Here is a 14,063-nt window from a genome sequence, read left to right as displayed (position 1 = left end):
AACTTATTCCCCACACTTAGCGAGTCTTATCAAAAGAAAATAGATTGGTCTCAAATAAATTAAATCAAAATTAGGGAGGAGAAATAACAACCAACACCACATAAATACAATTATAAGAAAATATTATGAAAAACCATATGCCAACAAATTGGACAACCTGTAAGAAATGGATTAATTCCTAGAAACATAAACAACCAAAACTGAAACAGGAAGAAATAGAAAACTTGAACAGACTGATAATCAGAAAAGAAATTGAATCAGTAATAAATCTCCCAACAAACAAAAGTCCAGGGCCAGATGGCTTCACGGGTGAAATCTAACATTCATTTAAAGAAGGGTTAAAACCTATTCTTTTCAAACTGTTCCAAGAGATAGCAATGGAAGGAAAACTTCCAAACTCATTCTATAAGACCAGCATTACCCTGATTCCAACTAAAGACTCCACTAAAAACAGAACTACAGGCAAATTTCCCTGATGAATATGGATGCAAAAATTCTCAACAAACTACTAGCAAATCGAATCCTACAGTACATTAAAAGAATCATTCACCATGGTCAAGTGGGATTTATGCCTAGGCTTCAGGGGTGGTTCAATGTTTACAAATAAATGAACATGACACCACATTAATAAAAGATAGGATAAGAACCATATGACCCTCTCATTAGATGCAGAGAAAGCATTTGACAAAATACAACATCCATTCATGATAAATCAAAAAAAACCCTCAACAAAGTAGGGATAGAGGGAACATACCTCAACATAATAAAAGCCATATATGAAAAACCCAGAGCAAATATCATCAATAGGGAAAAACTGAGAGCTTTTCCTCTATGGTCAGGAACAAGATAGGTATGTCCAATCTCACCACTGTTACTTAACATAATACTGGAAGTCTTAGCTTCAGCAATCAGAAAACATAAAAAAATAAAAGGCATCCAAATAGACAAGGAAGAAGTCAAACTTTCACTATTTGCAGATGACCTGATACTCTATTATAGAAAACCCAGAAGATTCCACCAAAAAATTTGCTAAAACTGATACACAAGTTCAGTAAAGTGACAGGATATAAAATCAACATACAGAAATGTGTTACATTTCTATACTCCAATAATGAAGCAACAGAAAGAGAAATCAAGGAATCAATCCCAATTTAAAATTGCACACAAAAAAGATAAGATACCTAGGAATAAGCCTACCCAAAGAGGTAAAAGATCTCTATTCTGAAAACTAGGAAACACTGGTGAAAGAAATTGAAGATGACACAAAGAAATGGAAAAACATTCCATGCTTAAGGATTGGAAGAACAAATATTGTTAAAATGTCTATATTATACACCTTTAATGCAATCCCTATCAAAATACCACTAGCATCTTTCACAGAGCTAGAACAAACAATCCTAAAATTTTTATGGAACCACAAAAGATCCCAAATAGCCAAAGCTATTGGGATTAGAAAGCAATCTTAAAAAAGAAAAGCAAAGCTGGAGGCATCATAATTCTGGGCTTCAAGTTCTATTACAAAGCTGTGGTGGTCATGACAGTATAGTAATGGCACAAAAACAAACACATAGATCAATAGAACAGAATACAAAACCCAGAAAGTAACCCACATCTCTATGGTCAATTAATCTTCAACAAAGCAGGAAAGATGAGAAAAAGTCTCTTCAACAAATAGTGTTGGGCAAACTGGACGGCAACATGCAGAAGAATAAAACTGGACCACTTTCTTATACCATACACAAAAATAAATTCAAAATAGATGAAAGACTTCAATGTAAGACAGGAAAACCATCAAAATCCTACCGAAGAACAGAGGCAGCAACTTCTTTGACCTCAGCCATAGGAACTTCTTACTAGACATGTCTCCAGAGGCAAGGGAAATGAAAGCAAAAATGAACTATTGTGACTTCATCAAGATAAAAAGCTTCTGCACAGTGAAGGAAATGATCAACAAAACTAAAAGGCAGTGTTCAGAATGGGACAAGATATTTGCAAATGGCATTTCTGATCAGGGGTTAGTATCAAAAATGTAGAAAGAACTTATCAAACTCAACACACAAAAACCAAATAATCTTGTCAAGAAATGGGCAGAAGACATGAGTAGACATTTTTTGAAAGCAAACGTCCAGCTGGCTAACAGAGACTTGAAAAGTTGCTCAACATCACTCATCAACAGGGAAATGCAAATCAAAACTACAATGAGATATCACCTCATGTCTGTTGGAATGAATGGATGAAACTAACAACACATGAGACAACAAATGTTGGTGAGAATACAGAGAAAGGAGAACCCTTTTGCACTGTTGGTGGGAATGCAAACTGGTACAGGCACTCTGGAAAACAGTATGGAGGTTCCTCAAAAAAATTAAAAATAGAACTACCCTATGACCCAGCAATTGCACTGCTAGGTATTTACCCAAAGGATAAAAAACACTGACTCAAAGGGACACATGCACCCTGATGTTTATAACAGCATTACCAATATAGCCAAATTATGGAAAGACCCCAAATGTCCATCAACTTATGAATGGATAACGATGTGGTATGTACATACAATGGGATATTACTCAGCCATCAGAAAGAATGAAATCTTGCCATTTGCAATGACATGGATGGGGCTAGAGTGTTTTATGCTAAACGAAATAAGTCAGAGAAAGATACCATATGATTTAACTCATACGTGGAATTTAAGAAACAAAACAGGTGAACATAGGGGGAAAAGATAGGCAAACCAAGAAATACACGCTTAACTATAGAGAACAAACTGAGGGTTGGTGGAGGGGAGGTGGGTGGAGGGATGGGTTAAATGGATGATGGGCATTAAGGAGGGCCCTTTTTGGGATGAGCACTGGGTGTCATATGCAAGTGATGAATCACTGGGTTCTACTCCTGAAGCCAAGACTACACTGTATGTTAACTTGAATTTAAATTAAAAAAAAGAATGAAATCCTGCCATTTGTAATGACATGCATGGAATTAGAGAGTGTAATACTAAGCTACATAAATCAGTCAGAGAAAGACAAATGCCATATGACTTTACTTATATGTGGAATTTAAGAAACAAGACGAATGAGCAAAGGTGTAAAAAGAGAGAGAGGCAAACGAAGAAAAAAACTCTAGAGAACAAACTGATGGTTACCAGACGGGAGGTGAAGGGGGAAGGGTTAAATAGGTGGTGGCGATTAAGGAGTTTACTTGTCATGATGAGCTGTGGTTGTTGTATGGAAGTGTTGAATCACTCTAGTGTACACCTAAAACTAATATTACACTATATGTTAACCAACTGGAATTTAAATTAAATTTAAATTTAAATTTTTAATTTAATTTTTAATTTAAAAATTAAAAAAATAGTGTGATGTATATATAACAGTGCTACCAGAATATGTTCACTAATAACAATTCAGTAATTAATTAAAAAATACTAGAATTCAGATAGGTCAGGCTTCCTGATCCTAAATACAGTGTTGTTTCCACTTGCCAGTCTGCATTTCTATGTAGTACTTGGATTGATCTTGTGTAGTATTAAATGTGATGTAAACATACTTTGTTATAATTAGTACTTTCCTTTTACTTGATAAGGGCTAGATATAGCTCATTATGTAGCAGATAGTGTGCTGGGTCATTTGCCCTATCCTTGTACAGCATAATCAACATTTTGAACCATTTAGTTATAAACACATTTTAAGAACTTTCAAGTAATGAACCTGTGCTGTAAATAAATTGAGGGGGCTTTAGGGATTATAGTCCATGAGAAAGGATGCTTCCTGTTTGGCCTTTGAGGGTTCAGAAAATAAGATGAACACTGAAAAGTAAAGAATTAAAGTGACCTTTGGTCAGATGTGAGCCACCAGGAAAATAATTGTAAAATCAAAACCCATGATGTATATCTCAAGGAAAGATACAGCAACAGTGATACAGCATCTCACTAAATACTTGCTAACAGAAACTATCTTCTCTTTTTCTTATTCCTCCCTGTCCAAAAGATGGGTGAGGACCTACATTAACCACTTCTAAAAGCATCTGCATAAAGACATCTTTTTCTATGTAAGGAAAGTGAGCATAGGAAAGAACCTTGAATGTGAAAGCTATTAAAAGTAGGCATATAAACAAAGAGGAATGGTTCCCTAAGCTTTGAAACAACAATATACAGTTGACCCTTGAACAATGCGGGGGCTTAGGGGAACTGACCCCTCACCCACACCACATGTTGAGATGAGCACTGGGTGTTGTATGGAAACCAATTTGTCAATAAATTTCAAAAAAAAATAAATAAATAAAAATAAAAGGAAAAAAATAATAATAAAAAAAAGAAAGAAAATTCATGTATAACTTTTTGACTCCCCAAAAACTTAACTGCTAATAGCCTACTGTTGACCTGAAGCTTTACCAATAACAATTAACACGTATTCTATATGTTATACGTATTATATACTGTATTTTTACAATAAAGGAAGCTAGAGAAAATAAAATGTTAATAAGAAAATCATGGGGAGCTTGGGTGGCTCATTTGGTTAAGCATCCGACTTTGGCTCAGGTCATGATCTCACAGTTCATGGGTTTGAGCCCCGCGTCAGGCTCTATGCTGACAGCTCAGAGCCTGGAGCCTGCTTCAGATTCTGTGTCTCCCTCTCTGTCTGCTCCTTCCCCACTTGCACTCTCTCTTTCTCAAAAATAAATAAACATTAAGAAATTTTTTGAAAAAAAAAACCATAAGGAAGAGAAAATATATTTACAATAATGTATTTATTGAAAAAACATCCATGTATGAGTGGATCCATGCAGTTCAAACCTGTGTTGGTCAAGGATCAAGTGTTCTTTCAGTTTTCCCCCAAACTTCCTAAAATATTAATCAGTTACAGAATTGTTAAGACTGGTGGTGTGTTCAAATGTCATCTACACCTTACGGACAGAAATCTGGAGCCAAAAAACTAATGTTATTTGTGAATAACTAAAGAAGTTATTAGAGTTGTAAAAGACAAAATTAAAAATTTCAAATAGTTAAAAATCTTTCTTCATTTCATTTGACAGAGAAACCATCTATGGGAGGATGTGGTATTTCACTTCAGACTTCTCCAGGGGTGACACTGCATACACCAAGCTGGCTTTGGATCGGCACACTGACACTGCCTATTTTCAGGAGCCCTGTGGGTAAGTGGATTCGAATTTTCCATATTAGGATCTTTACATGTGATGGTCTTGAGTAATTTCTTAATCATTTTCCATTCTATTTGAACCAATATCATATCTGCTGCTGACGTTTATGACTATTTCTTTTTATTCTCTTAGCAACATGGTCATTTTTAAATACCCTTGCTCAGTCTTAGAACTTACAAGAATAAGTTTTTGAAATGATTGAAAATACACCTTACTACATAAGTGGATCTTAATTTTGCTTAATTTACATTTTGTCAAAGTAATTACAAATAACATAAAAAAGTATTGCCTAACCATTAATTTTGGAATTGCACAGTTTTCTTATATTTAGTTATATTGCAAAGAGGTCAATATTCTAGACACAGCTGCTTTGGGTGGTGTTAAGAGGAATTTGAATCCAATTTATAAGAAGGTGCAGAGGATGAATTAATGAAAATTTTTTCACATAGAACCAGAAGTTGCTGAGCCAAAGATATACCATACTTTTTCCCCTTTATTGATATATAGTTGACATAAAACATTATATAAATTAATAGCTGATATAAAACATATAAATTTAAAGTGTATAGTGGTTATATATTGTAATCTGATTATCATTGTAGCTAACAGAGAGTAGATCTTAAATGTTCTCACCACAAAAATAAAATGATAATTATGTGACATGATGAATAAATACCATACTGAACTTATCTACTATTTGCCACTTATTAGAGGTAACTTTGTAGTTATTTTGTTGTTATTGATCTTGCTCCTGCATATATAAATGATAAGCCTGAGGCACAAAGATACTACTAAAGTGAGTGTACATATGCATTTATAAAGAGCATATGAGCGGGTGATAATATGCAATTGATTGTGGCTACATAGATTTTCTTAAAGAGTTTGGAACTTAAGAATATTTGGTTCAGGAGAGGAAGAATAAAGCAGCTTTTAGAGGGTCCTTGTCAATGTTATCAATATATGAAGATCCCAACAGCCTGCATCCTCATTCTAGGGGGTGCAGAAGGAAGAAAGAGGAAATGGGATGAGAAACAACTAGACAGAGGTTGACATTCAAATACTGAAAAACCCTTTTCTCAAATTTGAGCAACTCACTACCAAAGATAAGCAGTTAGTTGTCTGTGCCTTTAATTTAACCCTTTCTATTCAATGACAAGGACCAAGTACATTAGCAGTATAGTAAGAGTGGTTGAGAGTTCAGGCCATGTCATCAACAGATCTGGATCTGCATCCCAGCTGGCACCTATGTTAGCTTTGTGATTTTGGACAAATAACTTCTCTGTGCCTCAGTTTCCTCGTTGGTAAAATGAAACTAGTAATAAAACCTATTCATTAGTATTGCTCAGGGATTAAATTACATAATGTATTTAAAGCACTTGGCATACTGCCTGAAACATATTAAGTGGTCATGAAATGCTAGCTATGATTATTATCACTTTAGCCATTGTCATCATCATCATCAACATTGTTATATGCCTTGTCCTTTCTGAAGCTACCTTTGCTCTGGATCTCATATTTTCTGGCCTCCTTGGAGATTTCTCTCTCCTACATATTCACCCTTTTCATACCTATTGAATCCTTCCTATCAGCTTCTCATATCTTCTTTGGACTCTGTCTCCCTCTAGTTACAGCCCTGCCTTATTCCTCCCCTTCACATCTAAACTTATTAAAAGAATCATCTACCTTCAATATCTTTTTATTTTCATTTCCCATTCATTCCTCAAATTCATAGTCAGCTAGTTCATCCAACTCCCTCCCAATTAAAATTACTCTCTCCAAAGTCACCAGAAACTTATTGCCATACCCAGTGTGTACCTTTCAGTCTACATCTTACTTGACCCCTGGCGAATGCCATTAACCACTACCTCTTCTTAAATATCCTTTCTTTTTTTAGTTTTCCTCCTATATCTGACCACTTTTCCTCAGCATCCTGTGCTGCCTTTTTTTCCTCGGTCCATTTCTTACTTGAAATGATCTCTCTAAATGACTTCTTCCATGATCTTGGCTTTGGCTATCACCTACCGACAACTACAAAATCCACCTCTCTTCTGAGTTAAAAAACTTCAACTAGCTACTAAACAATCTTGACCTAGATGTTTCACAGAAAGCTCAAAAACCAGAACTGAACTCTCTCATTTGATTTTTTTAATATTTATTTATTTTTGAGAGAGAGAGAGAGAGAGAGAGAGAGAGAGAGAGAGAGAGGATGAGTGGAGAAGGCACAGAGAGAGAGGAGACACAGAATCCGAAGCAGGCTCCAGGCTCTGAGCCATCAGCACAGAGCCTGATGCAGGGCTCGAACTCATGAACCGTGAGATCATGACCTGAGCCGAAGTTGGACCCTTATCCGACTGAGCCACCCAGGCACCCCTGACCTTTCTCATTTTAATTGTGTTTATATTAGATTCTCCTTGATTTTATTCCTTCTACCTGCATTCATATTTATTACTTATTTTACTTTGTTATTTACTTTTATGTTTATTATTTTACTAAATTTTTATTAATTTTATCTTCCCCTTGTTAATTTGGGAATTCTAGTTGAGCTTTCTAGCCCATTAAGTCACTTTTCCTTTCCCTGTTAACATTTTCAGCCACAAATGACTCAACTATTTCAACATGGCCCCTAAACTGAACTTCAACCCCTCATACTCCCTCATTATAATCCAATTACAATTCTCCATCTTTGCATATGACAAGTTACTCAAGTGAAAAACCTGAAGTCATTCTAGATTTTTGCTTGTTCTTTGTCCACCACATTTAATTAGTCATCAAATCTACTATAGTATCTCTTTGGTGTGTCTTTTCTACACCTTTCTTTAAGCTCAAACCCTCAGTATTTTTGTCTATTTCAGTCATCAAGTTGTTCTCTACATTTTTTGTCATCTTGCTTCCCACAAGTCCATCTCCCATAGTATCATCCTAATCAAGTCTTAAAAATGTTAATGTGACCATAGAGCTTCCCAGTTTAAAAGCCTTTTGTGATTCTCTGTTCTATGCTGATATACACTTCTTGCTCTCTTCCTTGAATATACCTTGTAAAAAATGTCCTTTCTTTGTGGCCCCTCTATATCTTGTATATAACTGTATTATAGTTCCTATCATAATCTTATTGATATTTCTATGCTTCATCTTTTCCTACTAAACTACAGGCTTGTTTATTTTTTATTTTTAAATTTTTTAATGTTTATTTTTTGAGATAAAAAACTTTTTAATGTTTATTTTTGAGATTTTTAAAAAATTCTTTTAATGTTTATTTTTGAGTTTTTATAATTTTTAATGTTTATTTTTGATACATATTTTTTTTAATTTTGGGCTTCTTTAAAACAGAGACTATATCTTATTCATGTCTGTATTTCCAGGGTCTGTCACATATAGGCTTTAATTCATATTGAATATGTTTAGAAGAAACCTGTAATAGTATTAGTATTTCAAAGCACAAAAAAGTACAACTGGCTATATGGAAAGATAGTTAGGAAATGAAAATGACACAAGTAGATTCAGTAATTATTTCATGTATAATTTTCTAAAATTTTGATATGTTCTCTTTTTTCCACTGAACAGAAGACTTTAATTTTTCCCTTTTCAGCATTCAAGTGTTTCACTGTCTTAAGCATGAAGGAACAGGTGGCAGGACACTGCTGGTAGATGGATTCTATGCAGCAGATCAGGTACTTCAAAAGGCACCTGAGGAATTTGAACTCCTCACCAAAGTGCCACTGAGGCATGAATATATTGAAAATGTTGGCGAATGTCACAACCACATGATTGGGGTTGGGCCAGTCTTAAATACCTACCCATGGAATAAAGAGCTGTATTTGATCAGGTGAGCACCAAAGAACTATCCCCCACTGTAATGTACTTACCCATTATTAGCCTTCAAATGTAATGAAAATCCCTAAAATCCTTATACTGACCACATTTTAATCTTGCTATTTTAAGTCTCTTTATTAACAATTTCTGTTATTATACTTCCCATGGAATAATAAATAGGCCAACAGGTAAAGAATACTAGATTTTAAAATGAAAACATTATTAAAATCAAAAAAGTGATTAAATTGTGCTCAGTGACCAAACAGCTAGAGTACCCAAAGGCATCATGACCACACTTGTCTGTAGCCCACATTTATGCAAATCCCCTGACCTGTATATCCAACAGTCTACTAGATAGTGCCACTTAGGTATCTTATAGCATCATAAAGCACATCATATTCAAAATTGAACCCATCATCTCCACTCATTTCAGTCTGCTCCTCCACACCCAGTTGTAAATATAAAAATAAACTGTTTCTCCTGCCTTTGCCCCTGGATTTTAATAGCAGCTGCATAAATACTAATTCACTGCCATCGGATAACCTCCTCTAGAAAACTCTCTCTTAGTCATCTCTTGTATCCCCGTTGCTTAGAACAGTGAGCAGGTAATCAGTATTTTTTCCAACATTTGACGAGAAACATTTTTAAACATATAGAAAAGTTGTAAGCATTTACAGTAAAACCCATAGACCCACCACCTAGATTCTACCAGGAAGGTATTGCTATATGCTTGTTTTCTTATCTATCTGCCTATCTGCCTGCCTATCTACCTATTAATCTCATTTTTGATGCATCTCAAAGTACATTGCAGATATGACTACATATCCCCCTAAATGCTTCAGCATTTATATCTTTAAGTAAAGTTCAATATTTGTTTACAAATTTTTAATTTTGAAATAAAACTTACATAAAATTATGTTTTAAAATATCAAATATACACTTGCTGAACTTGGACAAATGCATATACCTATGTAAACCAAACACCTATCAAGATATAGAATGTTCCTGTCACTGCAGAAAGTCCCTTATACTCTTTCCTAGTCCAACCCTGCACAGCCACCCCAGAGGAGATCATGGTTTTGATTTTTGCCACCAATGATTAGTTTGGCCTGTTCTAGAAATTCATACCATAGAATAAATGCTTTTATTAACAAACACCTGGGCTGTTTCTAATTTGGGGTTATTATGAATAAAACTGCCATGAGCATTCATAGAAAAGTATTTTTGTAGATATGTGTCTTCATTCCACTCAGGTCAATAGCTACAAGTGGAATACTGCGTCATAGAGTAGGTGAGTGTTTAGTTTCATAAGTAACTGCCAGAACTTTTACTAAAGTAGTTGTTTGATTTTATATTGTCATCAGCAGTGTATGAGGATTGTAGCTGCTCCACATCCTTGCCACTACTTGCTGTTGTCAGTCCCATTAGTTTTAGCCATTATGGTGGTTATCTCTTTGGGATTTAATTTGCATTTTTTTTGATGACTGATGATGTTGAGCATCTTTCCATGTGCTTATTGGCCATTTATATATCTTCTGAAATATCTGGTTAAATCTTTTGCCCATTTTTTCATTGAGTTGTCTTTTCATTATTGAGCTGTAGGAGTTCTTTATATATGCTGGTCACTATTTCTTACTGAATATATGTTTTAGGAATATCATTTTCTATGCTGTAACTTACCTATTTATTTTTTAACAGTGTCTTTTAATGGGGAGAGAATTTTAATTTTAATAAAATATAATTGATTATTTTTTTCTTTAACAGTCATTGTTTCTATGACCTGCATAAGAAATCTTTAACTACCCCTATGACATGATGACATTCTCCTATGCTTTCTAAAAGTATTATAGTTTTATTTTTACATTTAAATCTGTGATCTATCTCAAATTAATTTTTTCTATGTGGTAAGGTATAGGTAGAAGTTCATAGTTTTTACATATAGGTATCCAGGTGTTGTAGCCTCATTGAATTGCCTTTGCAACTCTGTCAAAAATCAAATGGCCATGTAAATGGGGGTTTGTCTCTGGGACCTCTATTTGATTCCATTATGTATTGGTGGATCCTTATGACAGTTCCACACTGTCTCAGCTAGTGCAAGTTTATACTAATTTTTTTCTTTATTTTTTTTAAATTTACATCCAAGTTAGCTAGCATATAGTGCAACAATGATTTCAGGAGTAGAGCCCTTAATGCCCCTTACCCATTTAGCCCATCCCCCCTCCCAGAACCTTTCCAGTAACCCTCTGTTTTTTTTCCATATTTAAGAGTCTCTTATGTTTTGTCCCCTTCCCTGTTTTTATATTATTTTTGCTTCCCTTCCCTTATGTTCATCTGTTTTATATCTTAAAGCCCTCATATGAGTGAAGTTATATATTTGTCTTTCTCTGACTATCTCATTTCGCTTAGCATACTACTGTCTAGTTCCATCCACATAGTTGCAAATGGCAAGATTTTATTCTTTTTGATTGTCGAATAATACTCCATTGTGTGTGTGTGTGTGTGTGTGTGTGTATATATATATATATATACATATATATATATATATACATACATACCACATCTTCTTTATCCATTCATCCATCATTGAACATTTGGGCTCCTTCCATACTTTGGCTATTGTTGATAGTGCTGCTATAAACATTGGGGTGCATGTGTCCCTTCAAAACAGCACACCTGTATCCCTTGGATAAATATCTAGTAATGCAATTGCTGTGTCATAAGGTAGTTCTATTTTTAATTTTTTTGAGGAACCTCCATACTGTTTTCCAGAGTGGCTGCACCAGTTTGCATTCCCACCAGCAGTGCAAAAGAGATCCTCTTTCTCCCCATCCTCGCCAACATCTGTTGTTGCCTGAGTTGTTAATGTCAGCCATTCTGACAGGTGTGAGGTAGTATCTCGTTGTAGTTTTGATTTGTATTTCCCTGATGATGAGTGATGTTGAGCAGTTTTTCACGTGTCGGTTGGCCATCTGGATGTCTTCTTTGGAGAAGTGTCTATTCATATCTTTTGCCCATTTCTTCACTGTATTATTTGTTTTTTGGGTGTTGAGTTTGATAAGTTCTTTATAGATTTTGGAAACTAACCCTTTGCCTGATATGTCATTTGCAAATATCTTCTCCCATTCCGTTGGTTGCCTTTTAGTTTTGCTGATTGTTTCCTTCACTGTGCAGAAGCTTTTTATTTTGATGAGGTCCCAGTACTTCATTTTAAGTTTACAGTAATTCTTGAAGTCAGATAATATGTTTGTTAACTTCGTTCTTTTTTAACATTATTGTGGATATTTTAGATCGGGGGTCTACAGATTTTTTTTGTAAAGGGCTAGATAGTAAATATTTTAGGCTTGTGACATATATGGTCTTTATTGAAACTACTCAATACTGTTGTGGATGTACAACAGCAGCCATAAACAACATATAAATGAATGAGTGTGACTGTTCTAATAAATATTATTTACAAAAGTGGTCAGTGGTCTGGATTTGGCCCACAGACCATAGTTTGCGAACCCTCGTTCTAGATTCTTTATATTTCCATACAGATTTTTACATCAGCCTGTCAATTTCTAGGAAAAAGCCTGTTAGGGTTATGATTGGGATTGCTTTGAATCTATAGATCATTTTGGCGATAACTAACAAACTAACAGTTTTGAGTCTCCCAATCCATGAACCTGATTTATCTTTCTATTTATTTAGGTCTTCTTTAATTTCTCTTAGCAGTGTTGTGTAGTATTGAATATACAGATCTTATATTTCTTTTGTTAATTTTATTCCTAAGTATTTTTATATTTTGATGGTATTATAAAATAAAATTTTAATATTATTTTCAAATTATCTGCTGCATTATATTAAAAATTGATTTCTTTTTAAATTAGCCTTTTATTCTATATCCTTGCTAAAGTAATTCATTAGTTCTAAGTTTGTGTTTTTTGGGGTTTCTTAAAATTTTTCTATATGCAAAATCATGTTGTAGGGATAGTTTTATTTCTTCCTTTGCAATTTATATGCTTATTCATTTGTTTTTCTTACCTTATTGCACTGGCTAGCACCTCCAGCACTATGTTAAATAAGGGTGGCAAGAGCAGACATCCTTAGGATGAAAGTGTTCAGTGTTTTGCCCGGTATGATATTAGCTGTAAGAGTGTTGGTGATGTCTAGGGGCACTTGGGTGGCTCAGTCGGTTAGGCGTCCAGCTTCAGCTTGGGTCATGATCTCACGGTCCATGGGTTCAAGCCCCATGTCGGGTTCTGTGCTGACAGCTCAGAGCCTGGAGCCTGCTTCAGATTCTGTGTCTCCCTCTCTCTCACTCTGCCCTTTTCCTGCTCACACTGTCTCTCTCACTCTCAAAAATAAATAAATGTTTAAAAAATTTTTTTAAGTGCTGGTGATGTCTTTTATATTCTGGATGAATTTCACTTCCAAGTTTCCTGAGATTTTTTTACATCATAAATGGGTATTAAATTTTAATAAATCCTTTATATTCATGTCAGTCATCAATGAAAATAACTATGAGATTTTTCTTCTTTATTCTGTTAATATTGTAAGTTATATTAATTTCAAATGTTAAACCAGCCTTGTACTCCAAGGATAAACTATGCTTGGTCACAATTTATTACTATACACACACAGCGTGTATGTGTGTGTGTGCGCATGTCTGCGTGTGTATATTTAATACTATGGGTTCAATCAAGAAATAAATACCACACATTAGTTTCTTTTTGTTGTTTTTTTTCTATTTTAATTAATGAGCAGTTAATATACAATATTAATTTCAGGTGTACAATATAGTGATTCAACAATTTGATACATTACTAAGTGCTCATCATGACAAGTATACTCCTTAATCCCCATCACCTACTTCTCCCATCCCCACCCACCCACCTCCCCTCTGGTAACCATCAGTTTGTTCTCTATAGTTAAGAATATGTTTCATGGTTTGTCTGTCTCTCTTCTTTTTTCCCTCTGCTTGTTTTGTGTCTTAAATTCCAATATGAGTGAAATCATATGCAATTTTTCTTTCTCTGACTGACCAGTTCACGTAGCATTATACTCTCTAGCTCCATCCATGTTGTTGCAAATGGTAAGATTCATTCTTATATATGGCT

General features: G+C 34.7%; 1 protein-coding gene across 4 annotated transcripts in view; it reads left to right on the top strand.

Annotated features, from left to right (window-relative positions):
* Positions 1-14,063, top strand: part of TMLHE (trimethyllysine hydroxylase, epsilon) — an 86,471-nt gene that overhangs the window by 59,690 nt on the left and 12,718 nt on the right. For 3 of the 4 annotated variants that reach the window (XM_043570432.1, XM_043570434.1, XM_043570433.1), the window contains 2 exons: positions 5,029-5,148; positions 8,741-8,977. In XM_043570432.1, the coding sequence (XP_043426367.1) occupies positions 5,029-5,148; positions 8,741-8,977 (357 nt within the window). The remainder of the gene's footprint in view (positions 1-5,028; positions 5,149-8,740; positions 8,978-14,063) is intronic. The other variant, XM_043570435.1, reaches the window with a different exon arrangement.

This window comes from Prionailurus bengalensis, chromosome X, assembly GCF_016509475.1.
Source record: "Prionailurus bengalensis isolate Pbe53 chromosome X, Fcat_Pben_1.1_paternal_pri, whole genome shotgun sequence".
Taxonomy (NCBI): Eukaryota; Metazoa; Chordata; class Mammalia; order Carnivora; family Felidae; genus Prionailurus; species Prionailurus bengalensis.
Note: the sequence above shows the minus strand (reverse complement) of the source record. Positions and strands in the feature narration are given on the sequence as shown.